The 17,438-nt window shown below is 27.4% G+C and overlaps 1 protein-coding gene across 1 annotated transcript in view; it reads right to left on the reverse strand.

Moving 5' to 3' along the window:
* Positions 1-1,386: 1,386 nt before the first annotated feature.
* LOC107436969 (polypeptide N-acetylgalactosaminyltransferase 13) overlaps positions 1,387-17,438 on the reverse strand; it is a 44,729-nt gene continuing 28,677 nt past the window's right edge. Inside the window, exons 8-12 of the mRNA XM_087152524.1 lie at positions 16,134-16,320; positions 13,573-13,715; positions 11,889-12,002; positions 6,466-6,606; positions 1,387-4,371 (exon numbers count right to left, since the gene is read on the reverse strand). Coding sequence (XP_087008650.1) covers positions 4,231-4,371; positions 6,466-6,606; positions 11,889-12,002; positions 13,573-13,715; positions 16,134-16,320 — 726 coding nt within the window. The 3' untranslated portion in view covers positions 1,387-4,230. The remainder of the gene's footprint in view (positions 4,372-6,465; positions 6,607-11,888; positions 12,003-13,572; positions 13,716-16,133; positions 16,321-17,438) is intronic.

Consider the following 17,438-nt stretch of genomic DNA (forward strand, 5'->3'; position numbering starts at 1 on the left):
TTAATTTTATTTTTTCTTTGCAGCTAGGTAATATTTTCTTATAAAACATTTTGAATTTGGAAAACTTTTTTAAGTTTTCTGTCTGAATTTTATCAGGACAAATTTTATTTATTTTCTTTATTTCAATTATAATTATATTCTTTCAATTTCTTATATATTTTCGCTGAAGTATGTGAATCAACAGTCTTGGAGTTTATAAACTTTTATGATCAAAATGTTGCTTGTTACATGATACTATTATGTATAACTTTGTCAAATAGGGTTAGATTTAAAATTTTAATTCAAAATTTATTTTTAAAGGAGTACTATTTATTAATAAAGAGATTAAATTTTTGATGATTTTAACCATTTTTTGGCCCATGACCAATTGTTTCACTTTTCACCTTATTAATCATGTTAATAAATAAAAATAATCATATATAAAATAGTAGAAACACTAAATTTCAAATTTATTCTGATTTGTGAGGTTTTGAAACATATTTAAAATCTAAAATCCCTAGGAAATTAGTGCTTTTTTTATAATTTATCGCCCACAGCGCTTTTCTGTTTTGAAAGTATTTTTAATAACAATAAATATAGCCAATCTCAGATTTTATGTAAAAAAAAAATTTTTTTTAATTAACTTTTGAGTAACAGACACTTAAAAAACCAACTGGATTTAGAATTCTTTTCCTTCCTATAAAACTTAAATTTGAGCTAGTAGCGAAATTCTGAGAGGTTGAGAAACAGAAAAAACATTTTTGCCCAAGTAGAAAGAGACACAACACTGCTCACTGAAAACCGTAGTGAGAAAGAAAAGTTTCTTTTTTCATCTTTCATTTAAAAAAAGGTTACCCAAATCCCTGGAATTCCCAAAGCCATCTATTTTATGAATCAAAATAATGACAAAAAAAAAGGCAATATGAACACACTTTTCACAACTGTTATCATTACAAACTAACATAATTAGAAATAAAAATAGATACTCTAGAGCAGTGTTTCCCAAAGTGTGGTACGCGTACCCCCAGGGGTACGGGAACAGTTTAGCGGGGGTACGCTTTCTTTTGCGAAATATCTTGCAACAAACGAAAATTCCAAAATATTTTATTTCAGAACAAAGCTAGCCATGAAAATTTACGATTACCTATTTTTCTATCGGCTATTTTTTGCAGAGTTAACAGTTAATAATTAGTGGTGTCAACAGCCAGTTGTGATTTTTAACTTTCGTGCAATTTTTTTATAGTAAAAAATACATTTATTTTCAAATTAGTGGTACGCAGCGTTACGAAAAATTTAGAAAGGGTACACAAAAGTCATAAGTTTGGGAAACACTGCTCTAGAGTATTCTTCTTCAAAAATAATAGTTGTTGAAAAAAAGTAACAGAGCATACAAGTAATGAAACACTGTCAGGTACAAAATATTTATTTAAAAAAACAATGGAAGACTTTAACAAACAACACAAAATGTACCAAACAGTATAAAATAACCACTTGGATGATAACAAGATTTAAGCTGTTTCAACCTGAATAAAGGAATTGAAATTTGTTGTATAAAATACATTATGAAGTGTATATGTAAATGTAGGTTTCAGGGTTTTATTGAGCTAAAATCAGTCAAAGAGCTTTATCAAAATGCTAAAATGTAATGATGATCTTATGAATATAAGTTTGTAAACCATTGTAGATGCATGCGTGTGTCTTATGGTAATTATTATTTTTTTTGAAAAAATAAAATTTACTTATGGCATTGTTACAGATTTATAAGTACACAATACTACAACGAATAAATTTTTAAAATGAAATATTAATGAATTAAAAATGATACCTTTAACAGAAAACAAGTTTAAATCTAAGAAAATAAAGTAGTAGGAAATAAGAAGGACATGACTCAAAACTACATTAATACTGAATTGGAATGCATAAATATTGAATAAAAACTTATAAATTTTGTAATATTACAAAAAATATTTTATTACTGGATATAAAATTGATTTTAATTTGAATATATTCTTCTTCAGAAGATATGCTTACCATATTTATATAAATCTGCTCTAATATGAATCTTATACAGGTACTGTTACTGTTGTAGTATTAGTACTTTTGTAAGTGGGATTGTATAAATGCTTTGTAAAATATCTCTTGATCAATCTACACAAATATTATCCCCAACTTGTTTTGAACCATTGATTCTGGCAAATAATATCATGAAAATCACAGTTTTTAGTGTATATAGTATTAAAATAGTAAATGGTGTTAAATAATATTTTTAAGCAAATTAATTTTGAATGATTATAAACTCTGCTTGTAACAGTCAAGAAATGGTTTAAACTTGCACTTTTGCCTGATACAAAGTTCCAGTTGAAACTTTAATTGCAAGAATTGCCTGCCTACCACAAAAACAAATTAATTAAAATATATATTAAAAAAGTAACTACCATATAAAAATTCCAAAGATTTTTATAAAAAAATATTTCTTAGAAATTTTCAGCTTTTAAAATAAGATATGAAACAGATGCAGAAAGATAGAAATACCAATGGAATGGAAAATAATATTGTTTAAAATTTTTTTAAATAATGCCTCTCTATGTTTCTTTAATTTTTTTAAAAATCATTTGCAACATCAGCTTGGATAAAATGTTTTACATTATTTCAAAAAACACTTTCAGATGTAAATCATGTAGCATCATTTTAAATCATTCAGAGCACTAATTTATTGCTTATCAGCAAAAACCTTTTACACACAAATATTTATAATGAAAAAAAAAGATAATTTAAAAACAGATTTTATAAAAGCTATTCATATATAAATCATGTAGCATCATTTTAAATCATCCAGAGCACTTATTTATTGCTTATCAGCAAAAAGTTTTTAAACACAAGTATTTATAATAAAAATATTGGTGCTTTTTATTTTTCACTTAAAAAATATCACATAATAACTCCACCCAGAATAAAATATCATGCATTTTTTTGAATAGCATTAGTACAATTTTATGAAATTTCAGTAATAATTAAAAAACATAACGATGAAACATTGTAGAAGTGCACCTTCACACAGGAATGTTAAAAAAAAATATCACAGAAAGAGAGTGAGATTTAGAATAAGCGAAATTCCCTGAAACAAAACCGATCAGCAGTTTCCTGCTTTTTCCTAATAAATCCTACCCAACAGTTTAAACAAGGACAAGACAATTAAAAACAACAGTATAAATTAAAAAAAAAACTTAAGTTATGCATAGGTTTTCCTTCCAAGAGTATGATCGACGATTCTCTTTTTATAATAATCAATGGTGATATTTAAGCTAACTTAAAATTGAGAACAAAAATTTGATTTGACAGCAATTGAAAGTGCAGTAATTTCTGGTAGATAAGCCACAGCGTATGTGTGTTAAAAACTTCACTTGTCAAGATGTGTGGCCTATTCGAAGAATTAATTTCCCAAAGCCACACATTACAATTTTGCGATATCAGTAGATTTATTTAAAAACTAATGCTTTCTATAAATGTACAGTTACTTATTACACATTGAAATATTATACAAATTTATTTAATACTTCAAGATTTTAGGAAATAGTTATAAGCAGATGGGTTACCAGTAGAACTGAATTCTGTCAATTTTGAAGGTTAGTGTGGGTCTTCAACTTAGGTACCTTGAAACTACCCCCCCCCCCATGTGCAGTATCCCCCTTGTCCACACTATTCTTTTATTTTAGAATGCTTCACTTTCCTCACAGGGTATCATTCTAGGCAAAAGGCAGAACATATTAATGAAAGAACCAATATATTAATGAAAGGACACGCGTTCTTCCCCTTGTCTGTAGCTCCCCCCCCCACATTAATTTTTGTCTCTCTAATATGCTTTACCCTCGATGCGCTGTTTAATTCTAAGAGATAAAAGAACGACATTTTGTTTTAAAAAATTGAACTGAAAAATTTTTCCTTTCAACCATAGTGATGCCAAAAAATTAAGCACTTTTAAAAATCTTGAACCAAAATTAAGTACTTTTACGGGCCCTTATTTTCCAACATTAAAATTAAGCAGTTTTTAAAGACTGTGAGAACCCTGTATATATAGTACTTTTTGTCAATATAATTGAATAAATCTAGTGATATTTTATACTTATGTTAATGAGTAAAAAATGGAAATGCCACCTTTACGACAGTGAAGCTTATAGGATGATTATTGAAATTTTTAGCGATGTTTTTCACAGGTGGGGCGTATCTACTGGAAATTAATGTAATCAATAAAATTTAACTTGTCCAATCCACAGATTCAAAATCCCATTTTTGGCTCGTGGATCCATCACATGTCTGAAGGGTTAAAGCTTCAGGTCTTGATTTTGATGGAAGACTCAAACACAGGTCAGATTTGATATGAAGAAATATTTGCTTCTAGAATAATAAGAATAAAAAATATGAGATACAGATAAACCATTCTACACTTTACTATAAAATTTAAGACACATAAAAATTCGAAAACACATTGAAAAGTTAATAAAAGTATAGAGAATACACAAATAAAAAATATCTAACTTTAAAATTAAGAAAATTGTTCAATAAAAAGCATTCTATTCATGCTTTTAATACTTCTTTTGGAGTTAAAAAGTAACATTTGTAATAGTTAAATACAAATGATTGGAATTAATACTCCTTCTCAACTAGCAACTGATAATTTATTCAATCTATGACTGGTTGTTTTTATTGAGATTAATAGAACTTTTTTGATAGTAAGAAATGTTGAAGTCACTGCAAAACAATTAACTCCTAATTGCTAAGTATAAGTCTGAATCTACAGCAAAAGTTTGGAGATATATTGTACACAAAAATAGAGCTACTAATTGAAAGAAAAATAAGATGCAATACAGTGTACATTTATTATTATAATTTATAAAAAAAAATGAAAAAGAATTGTCAGCCAATGGGAATTATGGATGTTAATGCACCACCATTTCATGACCAACCACATGATGGCAATGTGGTCAGCCATCAATCTGATTAATTTCTTCAAAAAGACAAAAATCCATATTTAGCCCTTGCAATTATGAATCTCCTGTAATTTTACATTGTAGTAAATATGGGCGTGTAAAATAAGTAACATTGCACATACTATAAATATTGAAACATCCCAAGTAAAAGAATGCACACTGTCCATAAAATAACCCAATAGACTATCCTTTTTAAAAGAACAAACACTGCCCGTAAAATTAATAAAGAATCAGCTTAAGTAAAACTTCTAGTTATAACGTTAGCAGCTTGGCGCTGTTGTAATTTGGAATTTATATATATATACAGTCAACCCCGCTTAAAGGAATAACATCGGTTCCAGCCGAATCTATGCTATTAAGCGGGTTATTCGATTAAAAGGGGAGTGCTATAATCAATCTTAAATTCTGAATTTTTGTGAAATTTTACTTTTTAATGGTATTTAAGGCGTAGTGTAGCGTTTCGATGAAATAAAATCAGTTTTATGATCAATAAATAATTATAATTAAAACTTTCTGCCTTAGTATCATAAAAAAATATCATTTAAAGTTACATAAAAATAAATCAATGTTGGTGAATCATGTTGGAACTGAAATATTATTTAATCCCATCCGAAAAATTCTATAATTGAAGACTGTTTTTTGTACCAGTTTAATTCGTCAATTTATCAAAATTAGATTTTCCCTTTTAGTTTCTACTAAAATTTTCATGACTTGTGCATATTCCTTTCAAACGCATTCAGAATTATTTTTTTAAAAAATCTTCGAAACTTGAGAAATTCCTAATTAATGCGCTATTTTAGTTGGGGATTTTTTTTGAAATTTATTGATTCTAAGATTCTTTTTTTTTTTCAATTAATTTAAATCATCCCTTTTCGCTCTCAATTTGCAACCAACTCAAAATTATTCACAGGATTAAGCAAATATTCTAGTACTTTAGAGAAAATATTCTTTACACTAGTATATTAGATTTTTAAAACTTAATAATGCATCAAGAGGGGACCACAAGTCTTGACCTAAAAACAAATCATTCTATTCCTTTTTTACATACTAAATGATGTGCGAGTGAAGTAAGTCAAAGAGGAGTAAAACACACTTCGTTTACTCCAATGTATAACTGGCAGCAAGATTTGATTAATTTTTCAACTTCATCCGAAGCACCTACTAATGAATAAGAAGTCCCTATTGAAATTACCATCTTGTATCCTTATCTTAAAAAGGGAAATTGTATTTTAGCTGGTGAAACATTTCTCAAAAAAAAAAATTTTTTTTTCATTTCAGTACCACTTCTTTATGCAATTAAGCGGGGGCAAAAAACAACAAATAACCGTTTAAACGGGGAAATTTAACATTAGTTTAATATAAAAAGATTTGGTTCACTATAAGCGGGTTATTCGATTATCCGAGGGGCGATTAAGTGGGGACGACTGTATATGTTTATAGAAACAAAAATGTATTAAACATACTTTTATGTAAGCATTTAAAAATAAGCAGCATGACTTACAGTTGGAATATATTTCCATTTCTGTCTCAATAAATCGCTACAAGCTAGCATCACAACATAAGTGTCTTCAGCACCTTCAGGTGAGTCCAAGCATATCGACTCATCTGTCATCACTTGCCCTTTTTCGTTATAAACAAAAAGCTGGAGAAAAAAAGAACACTTTTATTTTAAAGACTTTTTCTTATTTTGAAATTTGTATAAATGTTTGATGAACTGCATGCATCAAACATTCTAGTAGAAATCAAATTTTAAGTAAACTGCTTTTTTAAAATTTGATAATTTAGAAACAGTCAGATCGATTCCACTGAAATTTTATATTTTGCTACTTAATGCCTTCTGTGAAAGGATGCAAAATTTTATACATCTTACTATTCAAAGATTTTTTGGAATATTAATATTATTGAAAGTTATTTTTCACATGAAATTAACTTTGAATAAACAACTTTTATAATTGTATAAAACTTTTTAAATTCATTTAAAAAGTTACGGAGAGATACCCGAAAAGTAAGAGTATCATTAACCTTTCAAACTAAACTATTTGGTTTATATTTAGTAGATTATGACTGCTCTCTGTATTCTGAAGGCCAAAAATCAGAATCTGTCAACAACAAAAAAAGTTTATTCAGATAAAGTAGATTCTTGTGTCTAATTTCAAAACTTAAAATGTTATCTGTATTTATTAATTAATTAGAATATTTGAGGTGAGGCCTTCTAATCATTAAGATTGACTCTTAGTTCATTCAAAAGTTATTCAGGGAGTTTTTTTTTTGTGCACTGTACAGTCCGCAAAAAAAAAAAGATATCACCCTGAATAACTTTTGTTCCAATGATCCGATTTTCACGAACTAAGTGTCAATCTTAATGGTTCCTGGGGGTGACCTCAAATATGCTAATTAATTAGTGCCAATTATTAATTAAGTTACGAAATCAGACACAAAAACGCACTTTCTCTGAATAAACATATATTTTTTTTTACATATTTGGAATCTAGACACTTGAATTAGGGGGGGTAGACAAAATTTTAAAACAATTGGGTCGTAAATTGGGTTGCAATAAAGGTTTATATATTTTGCGATAGTCCAGAAAACCGCCAAAAAAACCGCCTGCGCAAATAAATATTTTAAGATAACCCATTGACTGATTCAAAAGAGAAACGCTTAATTTTACTAGGTTGCTAGGCAACCAATTTCTGACTGTAAAAAAATTGAAATAATGTTTTGTGATTGCTCTGAGAGGTTTAATTAATAGTTAATAGAAAACATCTCGAAGTTTCTAGGCAATAGACAATTTTTAAGTTCATTTATGTCCAAAAAGCAAAAAAAAAAAAAATTTTTTTTTTAATTCTCCTTTGAAAAGAAAATTTGAATCGATTTATAAGTTTTCAGAATTTAAAAACATGAACTTTTTATCTGATATTATTTAGATTATGCTATTTTTGCTATGTTTATTCGAGGATTTCATACTAAAATCAAATTAACATAACTTATACCAAATTTTAGCTATATACAAAATTAGCTATATAAAAAATTTTAGGGATAATGATTTTTACAGCTTTAATCGAGTCTTCTAGGCATGAAAGTTTGAAGAAAAAAAAAGGGCTTGAAAAATAAAATGTAGATTGTATAGTAATTCTAATGCACATTCACAAGGTTTTCAATAATTTACGATATTTCTTTTTTCTATAACTCAGTGAATTGCTGAATGTTTAGTGACATTTTAAAAACATTGAAATATTTTATGTTTAAGAATAAGATATTGAAATAATATGTTGCATATTGTATGATTCATTGTTTAAAAAATTGCTTCATTTTGCTAGATATTTACGTTACATGGTTTTCTTTGGATAAAGATGATTAGCAAATAGCATCCACATGTTTCGATACATTCTGAAACTTACGTTCGCAAATTCACCATAAAATGTCGCACAACATATTCTTCAATTACGATAAGCTACATTTACCACCAAATACTGCTACTATAATTATTTTTGTTTTCTTATATATATATATATATATACAGTACACAACCAGTTATCCGGAAATCAGAAAACCGGAAGATCAAAAAACCGGAAAGAAATTCGATAAATTTTCCAGCCATTTTTTTTCAAAAAAATGCGTTTTTCCTCGTAAGATTTCAGGATTTTTCGTTCTTTTTTTAAAGATGTTTGTTTGGAAATAATCATTAGAGTATTACTTCATCGTTTTTTTCTTCTTTTTAAGATTACTTCCAAATATTTTCTTTTTTTTTAGTTGGGTTTAACAATAAAAAACGGCTTTTTGTAGAGATTCAGAAAACCGGAAAAATCAGTTATCCGGAATAGCGATGGTCCCGATCGTTCCGGATAATCGGTTCCCTACTGTATATATATATATATATATATATATATATATATATATATATATATATATATATATATATATATATATATATAAGTTCAAAATGAAGAATAAAACAAAGAAAAATTATAGACATATGAAAAAAAGGGGGCGGAAAATAATAAGTAAAAAAAAAAAAAAAAAAAAAAAAAAAAAAAAAAAAAAAATATTTTATTAAAAAAAAAAAAAAAAAAAGTGAAATGTATATATATATATCTGATATGATACTCTCTTTTTAAACAGAGCTCGTAAGGCCCTTAAGATACTGAAATGGGGGCACGAAAACTTAAAAGATTTTTTTTCCTAATGCCCGCCTGTGTTAACATCCGTCAATTCAGGCATCTACAGGGCGACAGATATCTGTGTGGCCTAAGGATTCCTAACGAGCATCAAACATTCTCAAAATTAAGTGTTCATTCACTGGAAAATTTAGTGTTTATTCAATTTAAGAACTGTTCCTTCACTTGGTTATCTTACTACTTATTATTTAAACCACCAAAAGCTTAAAACAATATTATGTAAGTTATCTAAATTTTTTTTTACAAAATTTGCATTTATTAACAAATATGTCGACACGCATTTAATAACAAATACGTCATTTAGCTAAAATTACAAATTTTGAAATTTTTATGATTTTTTTTTTAAAGACAAGCTAAGCTTAAGTATTCCATCACTGGTTAGTTTACCCTATAAGTTTTGAGAAATTTGCGATGTTGTGAGAGATGCTTAAAAATGTTGACTACGTATTTTTATTAATATTTATAAAATATATATTCAAGAAATTGATAAATATTTTATTCCAAATTTATTCATTCGTATGTATATTATTGAAATTTTATCAGTTATTGAGAAAAAAAAACTGAAAAATAAAAAATAATCACATTAAAGAAGCACAATCTGTTGTATAATCATATTCTATCAGAAGCATGATTTTATAAAACTCCACATTCTCTGAATAAAATGTATTTTATTCAAATTTCTTTACTAAATTGCAAATAGAATTTTAGACAACAAAAAAAGAAACATCGTATTTTATAGCTTAAAAAAATAAAAATGAAAAGATAAGCAGACGATTATTAGCGAAAAAAATATGAATGAAATTTTATGCTAAGCGCGCGAAGTCAAGTTCCTAGCAAGTTTATCACATTTTAATATGAATCGCCCCATTTAATCATTTCTTTATTGTCGCCAAATTATTTTTTTAAAAATAATTAATTTTAATTTTTCTCAGCTTCTAATAAATAAAAACAGTTGAAACTTTAGATTTTTCAATTGAAAAATATGTAGATTAATATGGTATAAAATAATTCCTACCTTGTAATTCAAAAATTTTTCATCCTTAATTTAATTAAATAATAAAAAGTAATTAACAATTATTAAAAATTATTTTTTTCGTGAAATTATCTTTGGGTAAATGAGTTTTATGACTGGGTGAAATTTTCTTCGAATTCCTTTATTAGTTTTTAAAATATGACTAAAAACGTAAAAAGTGAAATTAACATTAAGGGGTACGAACTTTGGATCGCTCTCCTGACCAAACTATGGGGACCATATTTCCCAGATTGCGGCTACTCCCTATATTTTGAAGGTTAAAAATCCAAATATGTAAGAAAAAATATATGTTTATTCAGAGAAAGTACGTTTTTGTGTCTGATTTCGTAACTTAATTAATAGTTAGCACTAATTAATTAGCATATTTGAGGTCACCCTCAAGAACCATTAAGATTAACACTTAGTTCGTGAAAATCCGATCATTAGAACGAAAGTTATTCAGGGTGATATCTTTTTTTTTTGCGAACTGTACAATTACTGCTTTAGTTAAATGTGGAGAATAAGAACAGCGATAATACGTTTAATTTATTTCTGTCGAGCCATGTTTTATTTAAAGCTACATTTTCAATAAAGTTATATTTTAAATTTGTTTTCTTCATATCATTGGAAACTTGGCTATAATTTCTTGCATGCTCTTAATGACATGATAAAAGTATTAAAATTATTCACGAGGTTGAGTAAAATGAATATAATATTAATATTAAAATATCTGTAATTAATTGTAATTCCTTTTGCTACTTAATACGAAAAAAAAAAAATAATTACATTGGTGTTCAAAAGTTAAGAATACTTCCATGTATTTGTCCAATATAAAAGTATTCTTAACTTTTGGATACCAGAATGCATTTATATTTATTTTTATCAATAACACATTAAAAAAAGAAAATAATATGTTTAACATGGCATATATAAGAATAGTTTGATATAAGAAATAATAGCAAAAAAACTTGTTCGTCCTTCCATAAGTTAGTTGACCACTAAAGTAATACATCACAAGTGGTCAATTTACAAAGGTGTCACTGAATTAGTTTAAAATCTTTTATAATTACAAAAGGCCATGTAAAGTAATAAAAAGCTACACAGTTGATAGCTTTTTATTATTTTACATGGTCTTTTACAATGTGTAAACACATTTGAAAAAAACGCTTTTGCATAATACGTGGCGAAAATTGAAGAAAATCTCATTTTCGTAAAGGGAAAATTAAGCACGTTTTAAAAACACCCCATGAAAAAAGCACCTTTAAGGGCTTTTAAAAAACAAAAATCGAAAATAAGCACCTTTAATCACTTTTTAAAAACGCTACGCGCCATGTTTAAGCATTTAATTGGATAAATTTGGTAATCATAAGTGATTTAATTGAAAACAAATTCAAAACTAAACTTTATTGCTTTTTTAAATGGCTTGTTGACTAATAAGAACATAAAAATAAATTTTATAAACTCTTCTTATAAAAATGAGCTTAGATAGTCTAAAAACTTGAATAGTAAGTAAAATTACTTTAAGTTTCTCTACAAAGACAAAGAGCATTATAATTTTTGTACTGTGAATGTTTATTATTTTAAACCTGTGACTGTTAAATATTTGAAAATTCATTTCAAATAAAAAGATTTTTAAATACACCTTCAGTACAAAGTATTCTCTTACTAAATTTGAGCAGTTAATTTTAAAAAAAATTATTTTTATATACTATGCTAAAATTTTTAAAAATGAATAACCTGTTTTGGATAAACTTCAAACACACAAGGAAACAACTTCACTTTTCCAATATTTTGCTGTGCAGCAGATACAGAACCTTTTTGTATGCATTTATCATTTTTCAAACTACGAATCTATAAAAAAAATATACACATGAGAAATTTAAGCTGAAGTGAAATATAAGTAGATGACTAATAAAAAAGGAAATACATACTGTTCATTATATTGAAAATAAAAAGGAGAACATTAAACTTAAATTTTGTTATTGCGTATGCACCACAAACACAAAAAAAAATTATTTTTCATTTCACAAGAATTGCAGCAAATTGAAAAATTACAATTTTGCTGATTTAATTAAAACTTAAACGCATTTGTTTAAAATTAATAGGACGGTGAAAGTTGCCTCAAATTTGCTACTAATTCATTATATCACATCACAATAACTCATTGACTATAAAAAAAAAGGAATAATATTTGTTTTTGAAGTCAAATGTTGAAGACCTTGAAACGTTCAAAACTGTTACAAATAAAGTTTTCTGTACAATTCACTATGTTGATTAAATTTATTCGCAAATGTAGTTGGATTTCATTTCAAAGTTAAGACAAATTTGCAACTAGTTTATTTCATCCAATTAAAGTACCTCAGTGATAGTAATAAAATTTTTAAAAAAGAATGTTTGTTTTTGAAGTCTTCAAAAAATTTAACCTTAAAAGATGTAACAAGCAAAATTAAGTTTCCCTCGTAAAATATATTCCTATTAGTAGTTGGATTAAGAAACAACCCCAATACTATTAGGAAAACTTGAGAGGTTTTCACCAGTATGTCATTAATTAGATATGAAGTTCCCAATTTTTTCAGCTATGGAATCCTAAATGATCACCCTTTTTTTAGAAGAACACCTGACGTCATAAAGTTCATTAGCAATTGTGAATATATTTATTAAATGCATTACAATTTATTCTGAATGCAATACTAATAATTTTGAAAATATTTAAAATGAAGGGATATTTTCATTGTTTTAAATTAGGCTTTTCATCAGACAATTGAATTCACAGGGCTAAAGCGGCATCTCGTCTAGTTCTGAAATAATTTTATATGCATAAGCTAAAATGAATAAAACAAAGTTCAATTACGGTTTTTGTTGCAATAAAAGTGAAAAAGAACCGATAAAAAAGCTGAGAATGATTATCAGAAAAACACATTTCTTTATTAATGGATTTTGTTATTTTATTTTTAATAGAGAAGATTTATAGGGAAATGTTATAAATGGGTATCTTTTTTTATAACTTATTCAATGCATTCAATAATATACTTAAGAATAACTATATTATTTTAATCTATATAGTTAGAACAACTGATTAAATTTTGAGCTTCAAGATGTTTTTTATAAAATGACAATCAGAATTCACATAGAATTCAGAGATGCATATAGGATGTCCTCACAAGCAGAACGATAAACGATATCTATATGTAGAAATTTATTTTGCTTTTATAGACTAATCAAAGGATCATAAGTATAGTAATAAAATTCTAAATTTATCTGACTACTTTATATAATATCACAAATATACTAAAAAACTAAATTACTATGAATTATTTTACATACATTTTAATTATTTTACATTATATACTAACCAACAGAGAGAAAATATTCAACAACAAAAAATTAACAAATAAAAAAAACTTTTTTTTCAGTTATATACTTTTCCAAAGAGTCTGTTTTCAGTGGGTAGAAAGTGTTCTGGCCAAACATTTTCAAGATACCATTTAAAGCTTTTGCAATTCAATTTCTTCCTTAATTCTAGTCTGTCATTCACATCAACATTTCTGTTCATTTTGGCAGCTTCTAGAATAAAGTTAAATAAAAAATATTTTAATTTATTTGAAATTGCAGTATTTTAATGAGTGCAAAATTATTTCATCCATCATTTGTAACAATACTGTCATTAAAAAATATTTTTTTGAATTTCAGAAAGATTTAGAGTGAGTGCGAATTTGACGTACCCTTGAGATTTGAACAATTCAACAATTTAGGTAAAGTGAACAAAAAAGAACAATAAACATTTAAATCAATAAAAATTTTAACAATGTAAAATTTTAGCAATGTAAAATTTTAAACATTAACATGAAAAAGGTAAAGTTAGAGACAATTCATAAGAGTTCTTGCGTCCCAATACAATTTAGTGACATTCCCACTTTTCTGGGAGTTCCAATCTAGTCCCTTGCACAACAAGAGGTGATCAGAGTTTAATACACCTGTGTCGCAAATTGGGCATGTTTTGCTGGGAAGAATTTTTATGCTATATAAATGTTCTGATAAGCAATCGTGGCCTGTTTTAAGCCTAAAATAGACTGCTTCCTTACGGGGTTGGTAACAGAGAAATTTCCAATTGTCTTAAATTGTCCATATTTTGCCTTTTGATTTTATAGTTAAATCATAATTATTTATTTCGTTGAGTTTTTTCAGAACGTATTTTTTAAGAGTATCAGGTGTGACGGTTGTTATTTCTTGAGGCATTGTTGTTCCGTTTTTTTGCCAGATAATCTGCGTTCTCACTGCCTTCGATACCAATATCCGAAGAGATCCATTGTATAACTAAAACTTTATTCATTTTCCTGAGGAGGTTTATATCGAGCTGAATTTCGTTTAATAGCTTAGTTTTAAAACATTGGTTTTCTGTGATTGCTTGAATTGCAGAAATGGAGTCTACTAATAGAACCACCCTTAGGAACTCATTAGATCTTGTTTTTAGGTTCTGTAATGCTAGATAAATTGCTTGGATCTCTGCATCAAAATTGGTCATATAATGACCCACAGGGACACTTTGGGAAAATAGTTTACAAAAAACACCGGCTTCAGATCTATCTTGTATCTGAGATCCATCGATATATACATGTAGCCAGTCGCTTTCCGGGTATTTTTCGCGGATAATTAGCAACGCAGTTGCCCTCAGCTCTGCCTCGATACTGTCTTTTTTCCTTAAGTTCCCTACAGTCAAGCTGTTTTCGATGTCTACATATTCAAGATTGTTGATAATTTTATATGTGCTTTCAGTGGGGATGTGAGCATCAAGATCTTGAAGTGTGTTTTGACATATTTCTACTGGTGAAACTTGAGTTTTGAGAGTACTAGGTTTCTGATTTAGAATCCACTCTGCTCTGTGTGAAGTCAACATTTTGATGTAACTTCCGAGTGAACTGCTTTTGAATTTCGATGTTGATGGGAAGGTTGGAAGTATACAGTTGCATTGCTGTGACTGGGGTAGTTTTTACTGCTCTAACGATAACCCTGAGGGCTTTATTTTGCGCCTTTTCTAGTTTGTCAATACTGCTCTTTGCCGCAGAATTCAAGGTCTCACTACCATATTTGATTATGGGTTTAACATATGCGTTATACGTTGTATTCAGGGTTGCTTGATTGCATCCCCATTTGGCTCCAGCAAGTCTTTTCATCATTGATATTCTGCCTTCCACTTTTCTACAGTGACTTTCACGTGATCGGTGAAGTTTAATTTGTTATCTAGTGTTACGCCTAGATATTTTGTACAATCACTCCTACTTAGTGTAGCATCATCTATCTTCAATTCAAAATCTATCGTAATTTTTCGGAGGGAAAAGAATTGATTCATAGTTTTGTTTTTATTTAAAAGCATATTATTATCAATGCACCAAGTTTGAAGTATTTTCAATGTTTCATTCATGGTGCTCTCGAGGAAATGTTTCTGATCTTGAATGAATACACACAGATGTATAACATACAATACAGCAATGATTATTGATAGTTATAGTTGTCAAATATAAACACATTTCACTCGATAATTGCGATATAACAAAACATTAATATCGCAAATATTAGACACAACGATAATTATTAAATATGAAGTTAATGTAATAATATAAATCAGTTATAATTGTATCGATATCTAAATTGTATAAATTTTAGGGATATTATCCTTTTGTTATGTTATGAGTTAAGTAATCTATAATGATACCGATACTATCATATTTGATAATTGTGGTTTTTTAATAAATTATCACTATTTTTGTATTTAATACATCCATGTGTATTAACAGTAACCAGCAGTCAATATAAACCAGAATTTGGCATTGGTCCACATCTAGTTTCATGGTCTCTATAGCTGATAAGTACAAAAAAAGAATTTGCTAAAATAATTGCTTAATAAAAGAAAACAAAGCAACTAGTTGTATTAGAGCAAGAAAGCAAACATTTAAAAACCCAATTTTGTGTATGCCATTCACTTACGGGGATTAATTTTAAAATAAAACTCTTTCCATTCATCCATCCATGTTGCAGCAGCTCTAGCAAGATTTTGATAAAGAACAGCTCCAACTCCACCAGGCCTAGGAAATGAGTAAGGAGAAGATTTGCGAAAAACATGACCCACGTGTGAGCAAGGTACAATACTGATGGAACCACCACACTGCCACACCTAAAACAGTCCAATCTTATAAGACACTTATGAAAATAATAAATTATGGACCAAAAGATCATCTATCTGATAATAAAAATTATCATATTCACTGATTTTTTTTAATTGCAAATATTCTGAATTCTGAAAGTTATTCGATTGTTAGATTACGATAACTAATAGTTTAAACAAAAGTAGTTATTTTTTTTACTATAATGAAATATAATAAAATAATAATAATTATTAAAAATTATTTACATGGAATCATCTTGGGAATGGTAATTTGTAAATTATGTATTTAATTATCCGCAAACATTTTCAGATTAGCTTTAAAAGATCTTGAGGAAAAGTGAAATATGCAACAAGTAAAGCATTAAAGTGTCCAAACATTCTAACCCTCACCCGACTGTTACCATAGTTTCAAAATTGCGACTACCTATCCATATTTTAAATGCACCGAATCCAAATCCATCAAAAAAAGTTTGTTTATTCTAAGAAAGTATGTTTTTGCTTTTGATTTTATAACTTAAAATATTGTCTGTACTAATTAATTAGTATAATTTGCATATTAAGGCATCAAATCATTCAGATAGAGTCTTAATATGTGAAAATCAAATCCTTACATCAAAAGTTTTCCCGAGTGTTTATTTTTCTTTGTTGCAAACTGTACAAATCCATGTTCTTTTATATTTCAATTCTTCCAAAATAAATATTGACGCAAATCCACCAACTTTAACAAAAAAAAAAAAAAAAAAAAAAAAAAAAAAAAAAAAAAATGCACATTGAAAATAAAAACAATGAAATTCTAGAAGTACTGTCCCTTGATGCTAATTACATTATGGAATCAAAAGTTGTGTTTCATCTTTCTTTAATCACATAAAAAAATATTACTTTTAATGTAATATTATCATCAAATATATTATCAAAATATATTATCAAAATTCATATCTTTATAAATTTAAATCATTGAAATTTTCAAAACATGATATTCTAAATGAATTATATGCAGCATAATTTGAATGAATAATTATGTGTAAGTTTACTTTTATCTCTAATCACATTTATTATTCTATCCAAAAAAATATTTACAAATGATAAGAGATTCCAAATATGAATTCTAGTTCTAATATTTTTAAATA

The sequence above is a fragment of the Parasteatoda tepidariorum genome, chromosome 9, assembly GCF_982258835.1.
Source record: "Parasteatoda tepidariorum strain Cologne lab strain chromosome 9, Ptep-v5.0, whole genome shotgun sequence".
Lineage (NCBI taxonomy): Eukaryota > Metazoa > Arthropoda > Arachnida > Araneae > Theridiidae > Parasteatoda > Parasteatoda tepidariorum.